The sequence below is a fragment of the Alosa sapidissima genome, chromosome 17 (assembly GCF_018492685.1).
Source record: "Alosa sapidissima isolate fAloSap1 chromosome 17, fAloSap1.pri, whole genome shotgun sequence".
NCBI lineage: Eukaryota > Metazoa > Chordata > Actinopteri > Clupeiformes > Clupeidae > Alosa > Alosa sapidissima.
The window spans coordinates 2,537,501-2,561,706 of record NC_055973.1 but is presented as its reverse complement, the minus strand read 5'-3'; the positions used below and the strand labels follow the sequence as shown (position 1 = coordinate 2,561,706).

Sequence of the window (24,206 nt, the reverse complement as noted above, 5' to 3'; positions counted from 1 at the left end):
TCGCAACCTTGGTAGTTCGCTCCATCGTTCTTGGATTTGGTGTTTCTAGAAAGGGTAGTTCAAACTCTCAATCGCAAACAAGGACGCAAAGTTTGGTCGTTTGAACTACTGCCCCTGGGCAGTCGCACTTGTGTCGTTCCTTGGTAGTTCCAGTTGGTGTCCTGAGCGCCTAACCAAAAATCACAACTGCCTAACCAAAAATTGTGAAGTGGATGTTTATCTCGTGACCCAATGATTGATCTATCCTGTAGCTTTATTTTGATTAAGAGACTGACTCGCCTACTTGGCTCATTCTTGCTATTTATGTTAATTTGAGTATTGCCTTGCTTTTTGATAAGTAAGGGATAATGTATAGAACGGCGGTCATTATTGGGAAAATAAGTCCCGACAGGGCGAACCGGACCACGAGCGGCCGCCGTTCTATACATTATCCCGCTTATTACACGGCTACTTGCCAAAACGAAACAATAAACTCCCCACAATGTGACTCTTTAGCCTACATAGCCTAGGCTATAGCCTATTTGTTACCGTTTCATCGTGGCTTTTGGTGAGAAACAAATAGTTCGCAACAGCACACGCTGAACTTGAATCAAACATTCTTTAGAACACAGCTGATCAACCGTCTGCTTTCACTTTTGAATGAAATTCCAGTCCTTGCGCAGTAATATGAAAGGCGTAAATTAGAAGCACAAAGCCCATTTTCCTTGACAGCGGTCTGTTATACTTAGCAACGATCTGTTATTGAGAATTAGCAGACCACCGAATGTTGGGGAGGCCCATTCAAGTGAATGGAGCATTCTGCAGCACTCTGAAGAGCCGTGTAATAAGCTGGTATTATAATCTTCACAGACTCTTAAAATCAGCACATAAATGGTGTAGTGGCTAAAGCAGGTGACTTGTTATCCCAGCGTTGTAGGTTCGATTTTCTTATGATGTGAGATTGTCCTCTTGCTTCTCGCTACCTGGAGGTGAACTAGTGTGACACGTAGATTCAATTGTTTTTGACTGATGTTTTGTACCTATGGTCTCTCGATGTAGAGTAACTATATACATACATATGTATGGTGAAAACCTACTGTATTGTTGTGTCTCGAAGGCCTACTCTTACTCAGAGGTGAAAAGAAGAGACAGGATGCGAACTCCGGCAGAGCGTGCAGTGCACTGACGCGCTGCTGTTAAGCCACGAGACAGTTGATAACAATTGCGATACCCAGATATTCGTCCAGGCTATATAATTTTTCCAACATACATATTTAACACAAATAATGGCACATATTGGTCGGCTTCAGTAAAATGTTTTATATACTTGCAATAGGTTTAGGTTTTTGCAGATGACAATGACAATGCCAGCATTAATCACTCAGTTTAAATGAGAAAAATGTCAACACAGGCTGTGGCAGAGAATTTCTAGGGTGGTGGGGTATTACACGTTGCCACTCTTTCCACCAATGATATGTATCGCTGCATCATCAACAACGTTGTTGGAACTACGGTGTTCGAACGACGGAGGTAGCAAATTGCGACACAGGTATGATGCTTTCTGGAAATGGCTGTAACAATGTTGTTGTTTGATCGCAAGTTGTGTCGTACCACGGCGGTTGAGCAACGTCGTTGCTAACTTTTCTTGAAACGAGCCCCAGTATAGCTAGATCAAGTTAGATAGATTGTGCGTGTGTGTATCAGGATTTGTAACTGTAAAACTGATTTGTGATTTAACAAAAAAATAAGATTCGTAATGGCAGAATAGCTTTGTAATTGAAAGACAGCAACTGTGGAAGGTTTAGTACCTGTGGAGTATATTTGTAAGTGAAGGACATACACAAATCAGTTTTACAGTTACAGTTATCCTGATACACACACACACAATACATATGAGATGCTTCTAATCCCTAAGGTGGTGCAAAAGTCTGTGCACCTGTATAAAAGATTTGTAACTGTGCGACAGCTTTTTTTTGTAATGGTAAAATATTTTTAACTGTAGGATGATTTGTAGCTGTAAAACCAATCCGTACCCGTAGAATAGATTTGTAAGTGAAGGGTATATTTGTAATATTGACAATTACTTGTACAGATCATTTCTAATCTAAGAAATTAGTCTAATATTTTTTCACACAGGTAGAGTAAGGCCCGGGTGATTTGAGGTAGAGTAAGGCCTGGGTGTTTAGGTCAATAATGCAGACAATTGTATTCATACATATACCCCACCCGCGTGACATCTAGATCATGTCCAGATTCCAGTCTATGTCTGAAAGGGGCTTCTGTGTGTCTGTGTGTGACACGTGCTTACATGCACATCCATGAAAAAGAGTGATATTCCACTTGCTGTCTCTCTCTGTATGTATGTATGTAGTGTAGTGTAGTGTAGTGTAGTGTAGTGTAGTGTGTGAGCATGTGTATATTTCACATATGTGTATCCCTCTACATATGTATGCGTGTGTGCATGTGTGTGTGTTTGTGAGGTTTTATGTGTGTCACACTCCCCTTATGCATCCTCCCTCCTCAGACCACAGCACCCCAGCGGTGTCGGCGGTGTTGGCGGTGGCTTGGCGGCAGAGCGCGGCCGTCTGGCCCTGCGTCTGCTACCGTGTGAGCTGGGCCTGACGCCGCGGAGACACTGCTGTGCCCGGCTGCTGCAGCTCGGCCTCATTATCCCGCTGGTGGCTTTGATGTGGTTCATACGGCTCTACCTGCATTACTGCAGCCAGTGGCTCTTCCTGCAGGCCATTGCAGTTCCTGTCAACAAGTGAGTGTCACCGCCTTTGATATCACTCCTCCCTCCTGATTGTCCTCTCTCTCTCTCTCTCTCTCTCTCTCTCTCTCTCTCTCTCTCTCTCTCTCTCTCTCTCTCTCTCTATTTTCTCTTCTCTACTCTGTCTCTCTCTCCTCTGTTTTCTCTCTTCCCCCCTCATGTCTGTTGTCTTTCACCCCTGTCTGGTGCTGCAGACACAGTCAGGAAGAGGGGAGTTCTGGAGGTGTGCTTAGACATCCTCTTTACATTTGTAATAACACATACATACTGTAAAGGCCAATTTACAGTCGACTACATATGTCGCTCGAAGAAAATATGTCGTAAAAGAGGCTAAAATGCGTCGTGTACATGACAAAATAAATAATTGCGTAAACATTGCTGAATACTCTGATTGGATATCACTCCAAGTTCTATCAGAGTCCTACATTCTGTTGTGTAACTGCCAAGGTCTGTGTTGACGTTCATTTCACAGTGAGATGTAATGTTAAAAACTAGTTGCCGTTCTATTGGACAATTGGTCGCTGACGTTGGACTATGAATGCCTACAGTGCCATTGTGACTGTCAACAACAATATTTTTTGTTGAGCGACACTTGTCGCCTGGTCTGGCCTTAAGACGTGCACACAGTTTGTTATGTACTCCACGTCCCCCCTGAATGGGCTCATTCTATATCGAATCCATACACCAGGACTGGTGCAATACACAAGCCCTTATGACAAAATGCATGTTCACAGAACTGATACTCCAGTTCATGCAAAAGCATTAAGCTTCATTAAGCACTGATATTATGATCGTATGAGTGTATGAGGCATCACTGGCACAGAGTATTCATTGACTTGGGCATAGTGTAGTCTCAAATACACACACACGTGCACACACATATACACACACAGACACACACACACACGCACACACACACACACACACCGCCACATACTCAGACGTCCCAGACTTACACACAGACTTCTAGATCAAACATCGGTGAGCTCCATCATCTGTAGAAAATCCTCCCCATTAGTGGTTTAATAAGCCTGCTCTAAAGCCGTAATGACCCCACGTGGGACGCGCTCACTGATTTCAACCTGCCGTCCCTGTGGTTTCCCTCTCAGTGCGCATTATTTGGAAAGAATTTATTTTATATCATTTAGTAGACAGCGTTTTGTCCCTCCATAAACCCGGAGCATGATGCTGCGGTCTTGTAATATCGGAATGCCGCATGTGGTGTTGATTTAATTTATCGCTTTCCAGAGTGGGTCTGTGAATATGCTTACAAACCAGATTTTACTGCACGGGGGAACAAACATGAGCATTAAATCATGGAAACTGACCTGACAGAGCGGCGTAAAAATGCAGGGCAGGGAGGGATGGAGAGATAAAGCGGGAGACAGAGAGAGAGAAAAAGAGGAGAAAAGTAGTGTAAGTGGAGAGAGCGGATGGTGGGGTGGTGTGTGTGTGTGGGGGGGGGGGGTTCACTGGCAGATGACAAGTTCCACATGTCTGTCCGTGCGTTCCCTTCAAGCTATTCTCTCTGGAATGGGCAGAGCTGGTGACCGGCATGCTTCGGTGATGGTCAGGGATAGGCGACATGCTGACAGTGTGTGTGTGTGTGTGTGTGTGTGTGTGTGTGTGTGTGTTCATGCCTCCTGGTCATCAGTGGTCTATCTCACTCTCTCTCACCCTCTCTCTGCCCTACACCGCTCCAATCAACCCTCAGCATATAACACTCATACAGTACACACACACACACACACACACACACACACACACACACACACACACACATACACACACATACACACACACATATTCAGTCTCTCACACACATAGAGAGACAGAGCGTGGGAGGGAGAGACCACAATCATTTATTTTGCAAAATTTGGTTAGTAATTACTATCCTTAGTATAAATAAACATGTCCACAGTCAAAATGTGGTTCAGGAGCCAAACTTATGAACTGTATTGAATGTTTTCCTGTCATGTTTTGATGTTACGTTGAAAAATTTATTAATTAATAGTTCTAATTGTCTGGCTATTTGGCTGTCATTTTTGTCTTCATCCATTTTTTAATGGAAAGGTTTTTCAAAAATTCATGTTACAAAAATATCATCTTCATGGTGACAACATAACAGTTTAACAATATCATATTTCAAACCTGGAGTAGGTGGATATTCATAAGAACAACAGTGCATGGTCAGGATGAAGCACCAACCAAATGAACCGCATTGTGTTTAATGGGCAGTGCAGTCCTTCTCAACAGCAATTCACAGGGGAATTAATGACCACTAAAATGGACGTTGTTCATCCTGCCACAACCTGCAGCTGGTAGATTAAGAATTCCATGAGCCTTGATCTTAAGTGAGAGGGTAGAGAATGTCAAAGTCTCACCCACACAGGTTTTGAGTTTCACATTGTCTTTCACTTTTTATACCTAACAGCACTGTAAAAACAAGCTAACATTTAATCGTTTAACACAGTATCAATATCAATATCAATATTTGAATTTGAATCAATATTTGAATCACACATTTTTCTTTCTTTCTCTCTCTCTCTCTCTCTCTCTTTATATATATATATATATATATATATATATGTTTTGTTACAATGATGCTTGTTTGTACAAAATTTGTAAACAAAAGAGCGGCTTAGCCCTCCAGCACTGAGCATGCAGTAACACATCACCTCCCCCTCATCCCCTCCACCGCACACACACACACACACACACACACACACACACTCACACACACACACACACACACACACACACACACTCACACACACACTCTCTCTCTCTCTCCTTGACTCCCCAGATTCCAATTCCACGCTCACACAGTGGAGCTGGTCTACCAGAATTCCTTGCTTCATACCCGCGAGGAGCTGGCCATGGTAGTGCTTGGCCCTCTGACCTTGAACGCGGTTACGTTGCTTCTGCTGCTGATCAGATGGGCCTGTCAGCTGCTGTTTGCCTCACTGCCATCCTTCTTGTCAAAGTTTATCATGGCGCTGGCTGTGTGGACACTGCTCGACCCTCTGGCGGTCTTTGTAGTGGACGCCATCCTGGGGGTAAGTCACTTAAAATAACTTGGACAGTGGCGCCACTTTAAATAGAAGTTTCGCCGGATTATCTTGGCAAAGTGACTTTAGAATACATAAAAAAGAAAAACAAAATAAAATGGAGAATAAATCAGCAAGGTTAGATTAGATACTTGGCTCTTGTTTTTTTTTCTCTCCATAAGGATGGGGGATTATGTTTGAAAACTCGACTGACTCACACAGATAGGGCAGAATTTAATATCACTTCAGCCATAGGAGATAAGGAGCTTCTAGCAGGGCACATTAATTACGTTTTGTGAATATATTTTTTATGAACTTAAGATATATCTTAAGTTAAGCTGCTCAGAGTTGATGCAGAACAAGAGAAAGAGTCCTGCATTAGGCTATTTTCTATCAGGTTTTGCTCACAACTGTGAAGTGTTAATGTGGTTTAATATAATTTACAAACTGAATATTGCAATTAGGTTTTGATTCATGTCATTTCCATGACATTTTCAACTTACAGACGTCAGTATATGCACATCAAATGTCACATACATTTTCGAATAGCATATCAAACAAATTTGTGCTAAAGTGTTTAGCAAAGATGAAGTAAAATTGTACACAGTTTTACACCATATCATCTGAACATTCCATACCACTACATCTGTGTGTGTGTGTGTGTGTGCGTGTGTGTGTGTGTGTGTGTGTGTGTGTGTGCGCGTGTGTGTGTGTGGCTCTCTCTCTGGCAGCGTTTGGCCTACAGTGCCGATCACCCAGTGGGCGATGCTGCCAAGCTCTACTGGCACCTCCTCAAGACGGAGCAGTCAGGGGCAGCGGGCATCATCGTCACCCTCTTCCTCTACGCCGTCCACTTCCTGCTCTCCCTCACCATCCTCTACATATACTTCATCAGGTGAGCTCTTCACAGATCTACACAAGCTGGCATACTTGTGTACTAACTTGCGTACTTACACTTTATTAGGTAAGCTTCTGTGAAGCCTACCAAACTTTTGAATCACTCCGAATGCGTAGTGTCTGCCCAGCTTAAGATTTATTGAGGACCATGCAGAGAGCAATACAAAGTTCAAAATACTGTATTTCTACTCCAAGGGTGCAGTCCATTAACAGGCTATGTTTCCCAGTGCCCTGTGTCAGCATATGTGATTTTGTGTTATTGAGATGTCTTGCACTGTATCCACCCCGTATGTCCCCATCAATATTCCTGGAAGCCTTTTCTCTATTCCACTACGGTAAGACCTCATTCGCTGTCATTTTGCTCTTTCCTTTCCTCTTTCCCACCACCACTACCCCCACCCCCACCCCCACCCCCCCCCCCCCCGCCCCCCATCCCAACCCCACCCGACCTTCCTGGTGGCTGAAACGTGTCACAACACAGCAGCCAGCAGAGTGCAAGGCGGGGAACAGATACTACCCAGATTTAAGAATTATCACTGAGTATTTTTGGGACTGAGTAGCCGTGGGCAATACTCTGCCAATGAGGTGACGCGTCTGTGTTCTGTCCACGAGCTGGCACACATCATGCATGTGCATGCGCCTCATCAGGAGTCCCTGCTTCCTCAGTGGCTGCCAACACAGCACTGATCTAATCACCGTTGAAGACAAACAGTTTTAAAAATGGTCTTCTGAGGGTGTTGTTTTGATGACAAGAACATGATCTGAACTTTGTTTTTCTAGTACCTCTGCTGCAGTGTTGTATGGGAATGTGATGTTATATCTGACATGAAGAGTAGATTTTACCAGTGCCCATTTAAGTGTCAACTTAATTTGCAAAATGTTTGCTTTATTTTGCTGAACGTTTATCTTTCACTGATATCATATGTTTTTTATATCTGATATTTAGTATTATAACTGATATTTAATATTATTATAACATATTTATTGCCACTGTAGCGGTTGTGTCATAATGCTGGAGGAAACTCACCTGACTGATAGCATACAGGCTATATAGTCTCCATATCCTCCATAGTACTGTAATGACACATTTTTATGCAACGTGTAATTTTTTTGTAGGACATGACCAGAAAAATTAAATAAGAAAAAAAAAATTCGATCAATGAGGGTGCAAATTGTAGCAAAGCCCTTATTGAATGAATCTCTTTGTGAAATCGGGAGTAAGGGAAAAGAGGCTACCATCTCATTTTCGCTAAGCTCCACTTATCAGGCCTTCTTCTAAACGGGCAATATTAAAACAGCAGCGAGGAATAATGACTTCTGCCACTCACATCCGTGTGGATGGAAGCGAATGTAGGCCAGCAGGCTGTGGAGGGTTGATAATTTTATGGGTTACAAATTCCTATTGGCTGACAGAGGAGTGGTACTGACATAGCCCATGACCTATTTCTAAAATAGAGCCCGAGGCTATATGTATAGATAGAATGAACTGTTATCCTTTTTTAATTACATTTTAGGCAGCCCTGATTCATTTGCAGCAAAATATTTGACTGATTTTCCCCCTTTCCTCAAATCTTTTATTATTTTTTCACACATTTTTTGTAATACCTTTTTAAAAAAGTCACAAATAGAAGAAAACGTGATAAAGGATCAGTGGCAAGGGTGTTGCGCCGAATTATCGCAAGGTAAATGAGATGGGGTGAGAAGAGACAGGGGAGGAGGCAGAGAGAAAGAGTGAAAGAGGCTGAAAAAAAAGATTTTGTAGAAAAAAAGAGATCCTCCATTTTGGAAGGGCATTGAAGCGAGACTGGTCTCCCCAGCCTTTTGAGTGGGGTTGGATCCAGCAGACCGTGCCACATTCACCAGGCTCTGGGGCTAAGACAGAGAGAGAGAGAGAGAGAGAGAGAGAGACAGAGAGACAGAGAGAGAGAGAGAGAGAAAGGAACATGAGCTCCTCACAGTGGGTCATGATCCCCAAACTCTGAGAAAAGGGCTTCATGGAAGATGAACTGTGAGACCGCAGATCTGATACATTTATACAAGACATATACAGTATTTATTTATTTATTTGTTTGTTTTTTTCTTTCTTTCTTTGCGCTTACCAGTCGTCAATGTGGGTGCAATTCCATACAGTAGATTTTATATTTAGAATGTGCTGATAACAAACATATATTTGTTTTGTATGAATGATTGTTCTTTACAGTCATACCTTTTCAGTTCTGTTGCTTCTAAAAGTATGCACTTTGAAGCAGGCCAAAGTCTGTTTCTCGTATGTGTATAAGTAGTGAATGAACTAAACGCTGTGTGTGTGTGTGTGTGTGCGTGCATGCGTGCGTGTGTGCGTGTGTGTGTGTGTTTGTGTGTGTGTGTGTGTGTGTATGTGTGCATGCGTGCGTGTGTGCGTGTGTTTGTGTGTATGTGTGTGTGTGTGTGTGTATGTTTGTGTGTCTATATATTGTAGCCAAAGAGGCATCAGTCAGAGTTCTCCCCATTGCACTCAGGGGGATGTTTAACAGCAGGCTTCACAGAGCATGTATCTTAAAAGCCTGCATCACTGATGCACACTTTATTTGAGACTTGATTACCCTTTGACTGTGGAGATTCCCCATGTTAGGTCAACAGGGTGCCTAGTTTTTAAGAGAGGCTAGCGCATCTGCATTACGGGTGGTTGAGATGCATGTCGTTGATCCTTGCCGGCTGAGAAGAAAAGGGTCTTCTGATGTGCAACAGACATCAAGACGCTGATCGATACTGAAGCTGGAGTGGTTGCATGACTCAATCCCAGCTCATGAAAGAGTTTGCTCAGTTTAAACATTCGGTCTCATAGCAGCTACGAAAGTCTCTTAGATCTCAGACTAAAGTCTGATTCGATATTTTAAAACAAAAAAAAAAAACCTCCCACTCATGTATGATCCTCATATGTTTATTTATCTTCCTTCTATTTTTTCTGATATGTGTAAATGTCATTCAGATTACAAACAGGACTGGTGAAAGCAAAAAAAAAAAAAAATGTGGTTGAGAGAGACCATGAATTTGCATCCGCCAACCAATCATGGCTATGGATGCTTCTTGTAGGATCTTGGACGGAAAGTCCATCCTCAGATAGCATTAAAGAGCCCTCTTTCGCTTCTTTACTGCTCATCAAAATGAGGCTTGGAAATAAAGGTCAGCATTCCTATTAGGAGGTTAATAATTGTGGCAGCCAGTGGACTGAAATACGACACTAAAACTAACCAAGAAACCTAGGTCCACTCAAAAGAAAAGTTAGGGACTAAAGAGTTAGTTTGACCTTCAAAGTCTGAAAGGATTTGATCCAGCGATTTGGAAGTGTACAAAATTGTTCAGCAAGACAATTTCACCGGTATATTAAGAGGGAGATAACATTGGTTTTGCCTCTTTAGCAATTTCAGTAGTGAGGGGTGGTAGTTATGCCCAATTAGCGTTTGTTCCAAACGACTCACAAGCATCAGTTTAAGAAGACCCGATCATCACAACCGATCTCTCCCAATTACACAGCAAACGGCCTCAAATCTCCTCCATTTCTTCAGGCTCCACAATGATGGCCGTGTCTTGGACGTATACCAACGCCTCCACAGTCCTGAAGGGTCTTTCTTCGTCCCTCAAGATCTGGAAGTGTCCAATCAGGAACTGAACTACATCATCAAGAAAGCTGAGCAGTGGAGGGGATTCAATGGGGAAAGGCGCAAGGTAAGGACCCCCCCCCCCCCCCCCCCCCCCCCCCCCCCCCATCTATTATCCATGATAACCCTCTGCCATTTTTCTCTCACTGTAAACATGTCATTTTTTATATGGAAGTTTATACTCTGTTCACTTGATTAAGACAGTTGTATTGGTTAGATATACAACTCTTTGAAGTATTCACTATGATGTGTAGCCAACCCAAGAGAGTTTTGTTGGTAGTTTCTTTGGGCTTCAGATATGTATCAGCAAAACATTTAGCCATCGAATCACTATTTACTGCAGTATTCATTAAATAGCCATAAGTTCATATTTGATTTTTTTATTTTGTATTTAGTTACATTTGAGAAAGTGAAGAATCTCAGAGGTCATTAGTTCATTCTAATTAGTACAACATAATTACCAAAATAGACACAGCTAGTGGTGGCTTTGTGAATGTGTGTCAGTTTCCCATACAACTTTTACCACTCAATGCAACACATTTATTAACACCCGTTCAGACTCTTTGAAAACACACAAACGAAAAAACATATAAGTAAAGGGCCACAATTTAAGTCATCTGATGTTAGACCAACAAGTTTAAAAGGAGAATATTAGAAATAATGTAGCTTGTTAAAGATTAAAGTTTTGTAAAAGTAAGCCGTGTTACCAAATATTCTTGAATACTAACCTCCATTCCACTTCAATCATCTGGTCTTAACTGTGTAACAGTCATTTGGTGATGATGCTTCTTGAATGTTCTCGCCACATGTTTGGCCAATCCCAAAGGCCTGCTCCTCTCCAGAAAAGCCCCTACTTCAGTGCTTTCAGCAGTGGGGACAGGCAAGTCTTAAACTGGATGAAGATGTTTACTGTGGCAAAATTTTAACTTAACTTTTTCATCATGGACAGCTTTCAAAAGTTGAAGTTTCTGATTAAAGGCGCTCTAAGCAATGTTGGGTAACGTCAAACGCGCACCTCACAGGTGAATGGCTGGACAACTTTGTTATGTTTTATGGTCCAGGTTGCACCAGCTACCAGCTTAGAAACCACACACTAGCTTAGAAACCACGCAATATTGTTTAGAGCACTTTTAAGGATATGGCTCATTTAGCTGATAGCTTCTCAGAGTGGCCCCCCACATCTTAATCATTCCCACATAACTGTACTTTCACCGTATTACAACAATCAGTGCTTACTTCATATTCTCCCTAATTTGCCTTTATTAAACTGATAAAACACTAACACATTACACACATTTGCCCGTGTGATGAAAATTTAGGGTTATTGCATTTTATGATTTTTACATTATTCAGGCAGGCAATTTTTCATTTAAATAAGATAGGCTCTGCCATTATTTCATAATTATTGTAGCAATTTTTCCATGCAAAAGAGGGTCACTTTCCTAACTCAGCAAAGACATATCCCTATTAAACTAATTTGCCTACATGCAAATTTTTGTCATTTTTCCCTCATTAACTATTTATCATTAGACATGAAAAAAATGTATTCATAAAAGCATTGAGAGCAGAGCTGAAACTAATATTTTGCAACTCTAATGATTTTTTGCATCCTTAATTAGATAGAATAAGGTTGATATGATTAGGTCAGGATGTAGTGGTTTTCATTAAAAATACATTTCAGAAACTGTATTCCAAATGTGCCCTTGCAATTAAATAATGAGTCTGACGAACTCCTTATTATGGACCCAATTAATATAAGAGAGAAAGGCGTAATTTTCATAACAATTGGCCACAAGGCTTTCATTAACCAAAGGAGGAGGGGGGGGGGAAAGAATTAGGAGAAAAACAATAGCTACACTTACTCCGACGGTGAAGGACGTTACCACCTTCCCAACCTGTGTTGTCAACCTGTACAGACAAACAAGAGTTGTAATCAAACAGCAGCACAATGTTTTGTCTGCGAAGTCAACCAGGGTCACATATCAAGTAGTACTATGGCTGACAAGTTGTTGCCAATCATGCTTCATGGTTAGCAATATAACCCAGTGTAGGAAATCAAATCTTTTTGTATTTACAAGGGAGCCAGTTCCATGCATTGACCAAGGAGAAGCTCATTTTAAAGAGGTTTGTAGTTAAACTTGGCCTGTACCTGTTTATAGTCTTAGCTTCATACAGAACTGCATGGACATCTCTATGTGCTTTAATGAAAGCCGCTCTTTAACCTTCTTGGAAGTACCAACTAAATGGCATGTACAGAAGATGAACGAGACGACCCCTACATGTATATTTCTGCAGAACATTTTGGAACGTGATCTGAAGTTTGAAGTTTTGTGGCTATATATACTTTGTCTTTGTTTCCTTAAGCCTCTACATATGTGGCGGAAATGAGAGTAGTTGAGCACACAACATGTGCTGGAACTATTCTCATCCTGCGATATCTCCTATTTCTTGAGCCTGATGCGTTTGTTTCCCTCAAGCAGAAGAACAATAACATGAAAAAGAAGGATTCTACATTCAATAACAAATCTCCAAATGGCCTATTATTATCAAACTTGTAATTTTCACAGGGCAGCCATAAATCCTAATTTGATTTATTTTCCCTTCTCCAATTAACTTTATATTATAGCTCACTTTCTTCCAGGCCATATGATGAGTGTTGTTGCTGGTAGCTTTAACATCCCATCAAGCACTGTTGAAAAAGAACGACTTGTAACAATATTGTCCATTTATCTGTCAAGTCCTATAATGTGTTTTTTCCAACACAATTTTTGGCATATCTTTGTGTCTGTGGCTATTGAAATATATTTCTAATGTGCCACTGAATGCCTCCTGGAGTTGTGTGTAGTTAAATTGAAATGAATCTGCTTCTCTTTTATGTTGGGAGGGACACAAGCCGAGGTGATCTATGCAACTCCTGTGTCGTTTTAGCTTTCACAACTTGCGTTGGGCATGAAGTGCTGAGCTTAAGCGAAAAGAGTTGGAGGTAGCAAATCATACAGGGTCCCTGTAATGAGCACATTAATTATGTAGAGGCAGTGATGCAGATGGACCTAATTAATTGTCTGCCATCACCCCCTTGATTACTGTACCTGGAAGGGAGGTGTTCATTGCTGTAATACTTAAGCAGGTATGCAAACTGTTTTGTCAGAGGGCCGTGACAGTGACGGAAGAGGGGGCTGGTTAGCGGTAATCTTCTCCGTAATTCACGAGAAGTTTGGGTGACATTGCGTTAATGGGAGCCCGTTGGCCCTGGAGATGTTTTCGCAATGGAGATGGCGTTGAGATTTGTGTGGCGCTGAGCCGTTTGTCTCCCCACCGCTGCTCCTGCCGAGGACGCCACGTGTCTCCGTAATGTGTAACCACGGGGCAAAATTTGGGAACACCCAAGGTGCTTTGATTAAAAAAAAAAAACAACTGACAGGCGGCAAACCTGTCGCGGGGGGCATTAGACAGGGGAGGGGGTGGGTCTCACAGATTGGAACTCTAATGATGTGCAGGCTGTTGGGGCTCTTAACCCCCCCCATGTCGTCTCAGCTCTCCATTTCTTTCTCTCTTTCTCCTTCCTTTTTTTCTTGTTCCTTCATTTGTTTCCCTCTCCTTACTCATCAGACCTGTTGCCTGTGGAGGCTACAATGGACAGTAAAACTCTATTATTTGTCCATGTTTTAAATGCTAACATCATTAGCAATTTTATAGATATTTATTTCACTTCATACAGAAACCATTTATTCCCATCTAAATTCAATGGATATGTTTGCTATAGGCAATAGATATGTTTCCAAAGTCTTTTCTTATCATTACCTGTGAGGTGGGAAAGGTATTATGGTTGTAAACTATTTATCAGTTTAATTTAATACAAGTTAATATATTATCAGTAGTAGAACATGCAGGCACTAGCATCAAGTAAATAATGGCTGTGGCTTCACCAAGCAGTGCAGGGATACAGTACATGTAGGGTTGGAGGTACATAGGGAGCGACATATGGCATAAAATACAGATAAAAACAAAAAGTGTAGCAACATAAGTACAATTGTACATTATACAGGTAGGTTCTCACCTGTACTTACACATTTACTCTGGAGGTTCAGTACTGTGTACTTGTGTGGACCTGTAGCATTAACACTCCAAGAGAGTGATTCCCTAGTGACTCCATCACCACCATGGGAGACCTTTTCCAGGAGGGCTCACACTCCATGACGGGAAGGCCCTGTCAGGGGGAAACAATGGTCCCTTAAACGCCCCCATGGACAACAGGAACCCAAAACAGGAACACAAACACAGGGGTTGGACTGCTCCCCCTTACCCCATTCAAGGGAGGATGGCACCTGCCTCACCCATCAACTCCCCCCACGCACACACACACACACACACACACACACACACACACACACACACACACACACACACACACACTCTCTCTAATACACAAACACACACAAGCACACACGAACACACACACACACACCTATACACCTCTACACACACACACACAAACACACACACACACACACAAATCCAATCCTGCTGTGTTGTCTGTGTGTGTGTCTGTGGGGGGGGGTGGGTTGCAGTCGTGTGCGGACACATTAGGACCGGGAGCAGCTTCTTCAATTACAGGGGGCTATTAGTGGACAGTGCAGTAAGCCTGAATGGCATGGCCCGGGGCTACAGGCATAGGAAGAGCCGCGTCTGCATTAGGGAGCTCAATATGAGATTTGACTGCGAAGGGGACATGCCTGGGTTGGTGAAAAGGTCACAGAGTTTTTGGTGGGCAGTAATGTGTGAAAGCTGTGATGGCGGACCATCACGAATGGGCGGGGATGGGGGTAGGGGGTTTATGGGCTGTGAGTTGCATACCCCCCCCCCCCCCATCCGTGACCTCACTGTCCACACCCTTGCCCTCCCTTCCTCAGGTCAAAGCAGACCTGTCGGCCTTTGTTAGCACCTCAGTGACCTTTGGACCATCTACAGGGTAAACCATCCACGGAGGTCACAGGTAATGAAATTTTCTCGCCGCATTGTTGGAAATAAGACTTTGCATTGCCTTTACATCAGTGTGTTGTTGATATGGATGGGACTGCATCCAGATACCTCATGTAATAGTATATTGCTGCTCTTTGGAAAGAGTGACTCAATGTGGATTGTTGTTCACTGTAACACACCCATTGTTTGGAAAAAAACTTGAATATCTGAGAAAAAAGTATCCAAATCTGTTCATTAATGTTAACACAACAACATCTGTTCTGTATAAGCATGCAGTGGCTATTGGGTTCACTACATGGAGTTTTATACAGCAACTAAACTACCCACTTGTCCAAGGTCGTATTACAGCCTGTTACATTACATACAAGGATCATAATCTCTCATCTCAAAGAAAATATAGATTACAGAAGGTACATCTGATGGCTACAGATATGCCTTCAGCGGGTGCAATGTAGCACGTTCATGGGATTATATGTACATATAATTACAGGGAGTGTCAGGGGCTTGCCCAATGTGTCCTTCACTTTTTAATCCAGGAACAGGATATTGCTGTAAAACTCTATAGTTGTCCAGAGCTGGCTGAGAATAGGCCTTGAACTGAGATCAGGTTGGTGCTTTTAGCCTATAATGATAATCAGCTTAGCTGGAGGTTCTGATCCAGGATCAGAATTTAGTGGGACTTTATCTCCCCCCTTCTCCAGACCCGAGTCCTGGAGAGAAGCCAACAATGCAGAGGAAGCGTCCTTTGATTCGCAACGGGCCTCTTGAGTGTCACATGCAGAGAAGAATGAAAATATCGTTCAACTGATTGTTTTCCTGACGTGATGTTTTCATTTTTTTCTCTCCTCCTTCTTCTTCTCCCTCTCCTTTTTTCCTTTTTCCTTTTCTTTTCTTTCATTCCATTCTCATACTTGTGCCGAGAAAAGGGGACGGGACGATGGGACTTTTCTTTTAATTTCATCGTAATATGTTGCATGCCTTGTCAGCTGTCAAAACACATCCAGCTGGAAGCCACAAAATTGGGTCCACATGTGTCTCAGAGCAAAGGCCTGCTCTCTTGCACCCTGTCTCCTATGGATTCCCGGTGCTTTTCACTTGCCATCCGTAATGCAAAACAGAAGGTACAAATTGGACTGTTGGCCAGTAAGTGAGCAGTTCTTTAGTGCCTCACCGAGCAAATGAGATTTTTTTTATTTTTTAAGAGAATATATCTCGCTCCCTGTGTCCCCCCCCCCCCCCCACACCCCCAGCACACACACACACTTTCCTTTTTTTTTGATGCAGCTGATGCAACTACATCCACTTGGGCTCAAATTCTTTGTGAAGGGGAAATGATGTTTAACTAATGGCGGCTGACAAAGAGGTAAATGCAGTGGATTGCATCCTGTGTCTTACTGTAATTAACCTAAATCCGAGGGTGCAAACGCTGCCCTAGTGCCGTTCCACCATCCGTCATCAGAGCGTAGAGATTCCTGGTGATTCAACACAGATCAGGGACAAACACAGGATGTTGGGAGTTGTTATTCAAGTAGGCCTAATGCCCTCAACAACGTGTGTGAGACAAAAATCAAAGCCATAACATGAGAGGAGCCATTCTTCATTCTTACAGTCAACAACAACAACATTAACAACAACATCAGCAACAACATATCCTATCTGCATCCAGATTTCTATTACCTCACTTCTCAGTCCCAGATGTTTCTTCCCAAGCTTGTTGATGGACAGCATTTACTAGTATATAAAACATCAGCTTTTGGTTATTCTTCTCTAGAAGCAACACCTACACACCATATCTAACTCCTTATCCACCTAAACTGTTTTTTTCTCTCAGTCACTGACCTTTAGAGTGTGTGACCTTGACTCAATGCAATGCCTGAAGGGACAGGACCATAGATTGTGGCAGGTGCCACATCTTAGTTGAATAGGTGACATGCCAAGGAGTGGGAGATGAGGTTTTTCATCTTATCGCCATCACAACCTTACAGATAGCCTGATGTAAAGAAAGGTCACACAGTCAGTCTATGTCTGTTTTGCATCTGATGGCAAAAGGTTATGGTCTTGAATAGGTGTGTTTAAGTGCATTTATTCTATAGATAAATGTAGAGTGTATCTTGAGATCCATAGCATTTTGATAAGGAAAACACAATATTATTGAAAAATTGTGACAGAACGGCTATTTTTTCTCCTTTCTTCTTTGTATTACATCTGAATATGTGACTAGTTCACTTCAAGGAAAAATACAATTGAAAAACTATCCTTCAAGATATGCCCCTAAAGTTAGTAGTTAGTTATATTTTTAAGTCAACTTTATCACTTGCACCAGTCGAAATTGTTTTACACAAACAAAGATGTTCTTTGTGGGAATCGTTCCATATAAACCTCTAGGTTTTTTTTTAAGAACCAGTGGAACCTTACAAACTTTTTCTAAAAAAGGAATGGCCAGCAGGCCTTTTCAAAATGAGCTTGTGCTTTAGATCCGCAAGCCACTTGCATCTTAGCAGACTTGGAGATCTGAGATCTGGAACACAATGGATGAACAGAGGACTCCAGATCCTAAGCCTTAGCCCTTAGCCCATCAAAACAAATCTTGAGAAAATGGATCTCTTCAAGGCATCAGTGGTTCATGCGCCAAAGTGAATGATCCATTCTTGAGAGTTGCTTATGGATTAAATTGGCTTATTTGCAGTGGATAAAGGAAGATTAGTGACAGCAAATTATGCAGATTTGCTTCCAAGATTATCCAGCATGAGATAGCATCACCGTTTCAACTCTCAAGTTATCCTATTTAATTATACTGTAAATATTCACCCTTGTTTGTTTGCCCCCACCATCTCCACCCCCCTCAAAATCACCATTAAACTCAGTTGTCTTAACTAACAAATACTGTTACATTGGCATTGTAGTTCAAATACCCAATTAAATCAAATATTGGTCTCATACAGGACTTTTTCCATACACCCATTTAATGTATGGTAACAAGGATGAGCAGACTGAAACAGGAATATTTGAACTGCAGTAAACAGCACTTTGTTACCCAGCTGTAATACGAAACGGTTGACTGTCATTCCCCCCACTGCACTGTGTCCAGATATGTGGCCAGGGTGCAGCCAAAGCGCTGGGGAGTGAACACGGAGCTGTAATGCGTGGCACCCTCAAGCTGTCCTAACCGCACACAGGCAACATGCTCGCCATCCTCCCGCTTTCTCAGTCCTGGATAGAGATGATACAATAATAGCAGATCTATTTCCATTTGAATGGCTTGGCTTGGGTTGGCTTGTCCTGCGTAGCCATGCGTTGCTGGCAGAGCAGCAATTGGAGGGTTGGGGGGGGGTGTGTCTGTGTGAGTGTTTGTGTGTGTGTGTTGGGAAGGTTATAGAGGCTGCCACTGCTACACAGCAGCACATACTGGTCTGTCCCTCTGCACACTTCTGCCTCTCAGACAGGAACAGGCCTTGAAATGCAGCCAGCTGTGTGTTTGTGTGTACGCGCATGTGTGCACATGTGCTGCTTGCTGAGCTGTGTTTTAGTGTGGGTGACTGAGCTCTCTCTTTCTGTGTGTGTGTGTGTGTGTGTGTGTGTGTGTGTGTGTGTGTGTGTGTGTGTGTATGTTTGTGTGCATGCATGTATATGTAGTGTATGCACGTGTGTGTGTGTGTGTGTGTTTGTGTACTGTATGTGTGTTTGTCTGTGTGTGTGTGTTTGTGTGTGTATGTCGGGGGAGGCATATTTGTGTAAATGGGGGGGGGGGCATGTGTGTGTGTGTGTGTGTGTGTGTGTGTGTGTGTGTGTGTGACTGTGTGCTGCACAGTGTGGGAGTGACCGGGCACTGCACAGACAGCCACTGAGGAGGCTTCCCTACCCAGTCACAGATGCCCACAGGCAATATGAATGCGTCCAGAGTGTCTGTGAGGATGCTTGTCTCTGAGGATGCTTGTCTCTGTGTGTGTGTGTGTGTGTGTGTGTGTGTGTGTGTGTGTGTGTGTGTGCTTGAGTGTTTATATGTATATGTGTGCTTGTGTTTTTGTTCATGTTTTCATTGGGGAACAACCTCAACGTATGTGAGTTTGTATGTACAGTATGTATGTTCGTACGTATGTATGTATGTTTGTGTGTTTGTATATATATATGTGTATGTGTGTGTGTGTGTGTGCCTGTGTGTCTGTGTGTATGTGTGTATGTGTGTATGTGTGTGTAAAATATACATCTGTGTTTGTTACTACACTAGTAATTTTATGCCTTTTCTTGGACCTCTTTCTTGGGTTAGTAGTTGAGTAGTTTTTCTTGGCATTCTTAGCCTTTTGTATGTGTGTGTGTGTGTGTGTGTGTGTGTGTGTGTGTGTGTGTGTGTGTGTCTGTGTGTGTCTGTGTGTGACGGGGCTCCATGGACCCAGGGATTAGAGGGTCGTAAGCTGCCACCGTAGCAGCAGTCGGCGAGCGCTAGTAGAGCTGTGGCAGGGCTGCCGCTGCCCATCTTCCCCAGGCCGGGGCTTCCATGTGCGACTGACACATAAATAACCCAGGCTGTCCGCCACCCAGGCAAATTCAAATGCACCTGTCAACGTGATGAAGCACTCGCCCGCAGGGAAGCATTGTTTACATTTTCACTCCACTCCTCACAAAAAGTGAGATTCTAATTATTTTCCCACTGTAAATTAAAGCCAAGTGGGACAGAAAACTGAAAACCCAAAGGATCCGCGCGGTGGAAAGGCAGCAACTATATATATAAATTGCGTTCGGGGAGAAGGAAGCGGGTGGGTGGTATGGAACAGGAAGGTCAGCAGCTTTTTGTCTTGATGAAAAGAAAAACTGGGGAGGGAAAAGGAAAAGAAGAAAGGGGAGGTAGAAGCAGAGGTGACGATCTCGTACAGGCACAGAGAGAGAGAGAGAGAGAGAGAGAGAGAGAGAGATACACACACACACACAGAGAGAGAGAGAGAGAGATACACACACACACACACACACACACACAGAGAGAGAGAGATACACACACACACACACACAGAGAGAGAGAGAGAGAGATACACACACACACACACACACACACACACACACACACAGATACACACACACACACAGATACACACACACACACACACACAGACTTGAGTTTACTGCTGTGTTCATTACACACAAGATATTCAGCCAAGTGGAATACATTTCACATTTCATACATAATAATGTGCCAAAATTGCCCTGCATTATTTGTCATCCCAATGACTTGAGAAAGGAAGAGAGAGAGCAAAAGAGAGAGAGAGAAAGAGAGAGCGAGAGAGAGAGATTTAATTAGTCCAAAGGAGCATGGAAATGGAAGGTAAAATTAGAATAAAAAGGGAGAGCAGGATCTGGATGAGTCTGCCTGTTAATGATGGTGTTCTCTCGTTTGGATCAATCACACAGCTGATTTGGCCTACTACATAGGCCCCTATCTTTCCTATTCCTCTCTCTATTTCTCTCTCTCTCTCCATCTCTCCCTCGCTCAGTGTTGTTTAGTAACATGTCATCTATTGCTATAACCCAATGTTGTAAGCATGACATAACACACAATGAGCCTAATACACTGAGATGCATTATACACCCCCACATGTGTAACCCCACTGGACTTGATCAGCACAGAGTTGTCCTTTAGTGCCAATATATGATCTGTGCCTTCAGTGGTGTGTGTTGCTTTCTTTCTGTCTTACAAGTGGCTATGACTAAGACTAGCAGCAAATATGAACAGGAGAGCACAACTGTTACAGTCAAAGTGAGGTTGTCTTAGCGCAGTTGTATTTTTAGCTTATAACACAACACAGTAGCACAGTAGACTATTATCTTTTTTAAGGTATCTATCACTTATGAGTTTGATTGCCCTCTTTTTTGGTTATTAGTTGTGAGTTTGTATTCTTTTTTAGAAATGTATGTGGGTCATTAAAAACTGACACACACACACACAGCAGATAGGTTGTCTTCCCACTAGTAGCCCATATAGTCTTTCTGCTTTCAGTGTACAGCCTCATTCCATCTAGATGTTTAGCTATAACAATGCCTGGTATTAATACCCAGATCCATAGTACTCCATTTTGAAATAAACAAGCTCTCTCTCTCTCTCTGTTACATTAAGAAAGCATGGGGAGCTGGTGTACACCCACACTTAAATATTACGCTTATCAAATTTCGGATATCCATTTTTGCAAACATGGAGACGTGTAATCACATTTGCTTTCATGCAGGCACACACTCGCTTGAAAGGCACTGGTGCAGTGCAGTGGCTTCTGGTTGATCCGCACTTCCTGGATCTTGGCCTGTCTGTGCGTTTGCCCGTAACGTCTGCAAATCCTGAATTTATGTCTGGGCTGGGAGACATGGTTTGATGTTTATAGTCCTCGAAAAAAGGTAATGGTTGTCTCTCCTGATGCAAGTAAAGAGACTGATATGGACTATATCAGATTTCTAAATACAGACGTCAACAATAAATCGAGGCTAGATTGGTTGGAATTAGGTTAGCTCACTTTGAATGCTATCAGCTTAACCCACAGCTGGTCTCCCTGAGAACACCCAGGCATTGAATCTAAATCAGTCACTTAGTGCTATCCGATGGAACAATGGGGCAAAGAAAGCACTCAGTCGCGCTCACGAGAGCCAAGCAAACACCCAACCAAGGCTCCTTTTATTTCCTCATTGCATTTCATAAATGATTCAAAAGGAGAACCATGATGCAATGTATGAAACGTTATCTCAAAATGGTGCGTCGTTGTCACGGAACCCTGTTTTTTTTTGCATTTGTCTCGTTTTCGTCAAAGAAATTTCACATGCAGATTAGTGTGTAACTAGCTTGCTGAAAAACAACCACAAGAGCAGATTTAGCATGTGCAAAAAAGCGGGGAAGACACTCATTAGGCAACACCTGTTACATTTACTGAACTGCTATTGCATAAGAGCTCATTTGAAATAATCTCGCCTTTGTGGAGCTATAATGCGTAGTGCTGTGTATACAAGAACAAACCACAATGGGGGTCATTCCAATGCCAAATCCCTTAAAATCATAAAAACATTAAACCCCCTCAATTTTTCTCCAGAATTTTGTCATGTATACCTGTACTGATGGTGGGTCCAGGCCAACGCAAAAAGGTACATAAAATAGGGCAGTTTAAATATACACCATACTGTGCTATCATTTTCAGCCACTGTCATTGTCAACAGATGAAACATTCTACTGCCTTCCACCTGTGGAATCTCAATCTATGTGAAAAGTTATTATACTGTCAACAATTACAAAAAACAGTGATGTGTGAAGCAGGGTTTTCAAGCGGTTTGAAGTTGTATTGTTGGAATTTATTCCACTAATGAAAGATATTTATTTATTATCATGATTTTATTACAGCAAACTAAATGAACTAAATGAGACTGAATAAATATATTGCAGTTTTGAGCTATGGTGAATGTCTAAATTTATGCAAGAAATAAATCCTTTGTAAATACAAAGGGTGAGTTGTCAGTGTTGCCAAATATCCAAGATGCTGAAATGTAGTTCAAAATGTACGTCTTTATTCCCAGGTATATCTCAACTTTGTTGCTCGATGATGAATGTTATTTTTATTTTAATATCAATCAATATTAATCATACTGTATTGAAATACAATGTTGTCATCAGATGTGGATGATTTGCCATGGAATGATCCACTCAAAATGCAGTTCAAAATGCAGTCACGCTATAACCATGTAGTAGTGTTAGGCAAAGTGGAGATGGGAAAGGCATTAGAGTATTTTTCTCTCATGGAAAAAAGTACTCATACTAAAGTATAAGAGATGAAGTAGTATTAGGTCAAGTGGAGGTACAAAAGCTGTGTATTTCAGGTTTCTTTCATGATTTCTTTGTGAAGGCTTCTCAGCTCTCCTTTGAGGACGCACAAAGAGGTCCTTCACTCGGGGCTGTCTGTATTCAAGAAGTGTCTAATTACGTGCCGTAATGGCTCTCGTGCTCTTTAACAACCGCGAGTTGTGTTTAGCCAACAGTCTAAGTAGTTCAAGAAATCACGACACGGGGTATACACAAAAATGAAGTCTCTCCTTCACCGTGACCCTGCCTCGTAGCCTTCCCCCCTCATTGAGCTCGCCTTTGTTTTTCCAGACGAATCGTAATTACGGAACCAATTAGGGGGTCACCTTGAGTTTATAAACTCGGCTGCGGCCTGAAAAACTTCCTGGTGCCTTTCACCCAGACTGAACCTGTCGGAGGCAGAAACACTGAGAGAGAGAGAGAGAGAGAGAGAGAGAGAGAGAGAGAGAGAGAGAGAGAGAGAGTGAGTGAATCATGCTGTAATTAGGTCCCTACCCTGTTCCTGGCAGAGGCTGGGCCTGCCCTGTCCTGCCTGCCTGCTTGCTTCCTCCTCGATCATGGAGGCAGGGGGCCCCCCAAAAAAATCTGTTTCCCATCTCCAAGGATGAGTCCCTCCCCAGGTGAGAGAGACTGGCTCTGGTCTGGAGTGCGTCTGGCCCCTGATTGGGCCAGGTTCTGCCAGCACGGCGCCAGATCAGGCCCACTTCCTTTTAAGAGGCAGTTGTTATCTGGGTGCTTATTTTGGTGCTCAGGCACCGGCGTCCTGTATAAATCTCTCCTTGGTTTTTGTAGGCCTTGAAGACCCCAGGTCTCACAGGATGAGTTATTTTTGACTGCCCAGGATAGTCAGTGGTCCTGGCCTGTTCTTTGCACTCCATGTTTATTTTTAATTGCTTGAAAGTCGGTTCAAATCTGCATCAAACAAGCATCTTTCTCTTTCTCTCTCTCTCTCTCTCTCTCTCTCTCTCTCTCTCTCTCTCTCTCTCTCTCTCTCTCTCTCTCTCTCTCTCTCTCTTCCTGCTCCCCCCTTCTCTCTCTCTGTTTTTCTCTCTCTTTCCGTCTCATCTTGCATGTCT

General features: G+C 42.6%; 1 protein-coding gene across 5 annotated transcripts in view; it reads left to right on the top strand.

The window, feature by feature from the left end:
• ofcc1 (orofacial cleft 1 candidate 1) overlaps positions 1-24,206 on the top strand; it is a 91,295-nt gene that overhangs the window by 60,471 nt on the left and 6,618 nt on the right. For 4 of the 5 annotated variants that reach the window (XM_042068010.1, XM_042068012.1, XM_042068011.1 and 1 more), the window contains 4 exons: positions 2,504-2,743; positions 5,556-5,808; positions 6,531-6,694; positions 10,242-10,401. In XM_042068010.1, coding sequence (XP_041923944.1) covers positions 2,504-2,743; positions 5,556-5,808; positions 6,531-6,694; positions 10,242-10,401 — 817 coding nt within the window. Of the gene's footprint in view, positions 1-2,503; positions 2,744-5,555; positions 5,809-6,530; positions 6,695-10,241; positions 10,402-15,244; positions 15,319-24,206 lie in introns of those variants that run through there. The other variant, XM_042068013.1, reaches the window with a different exon arrangement.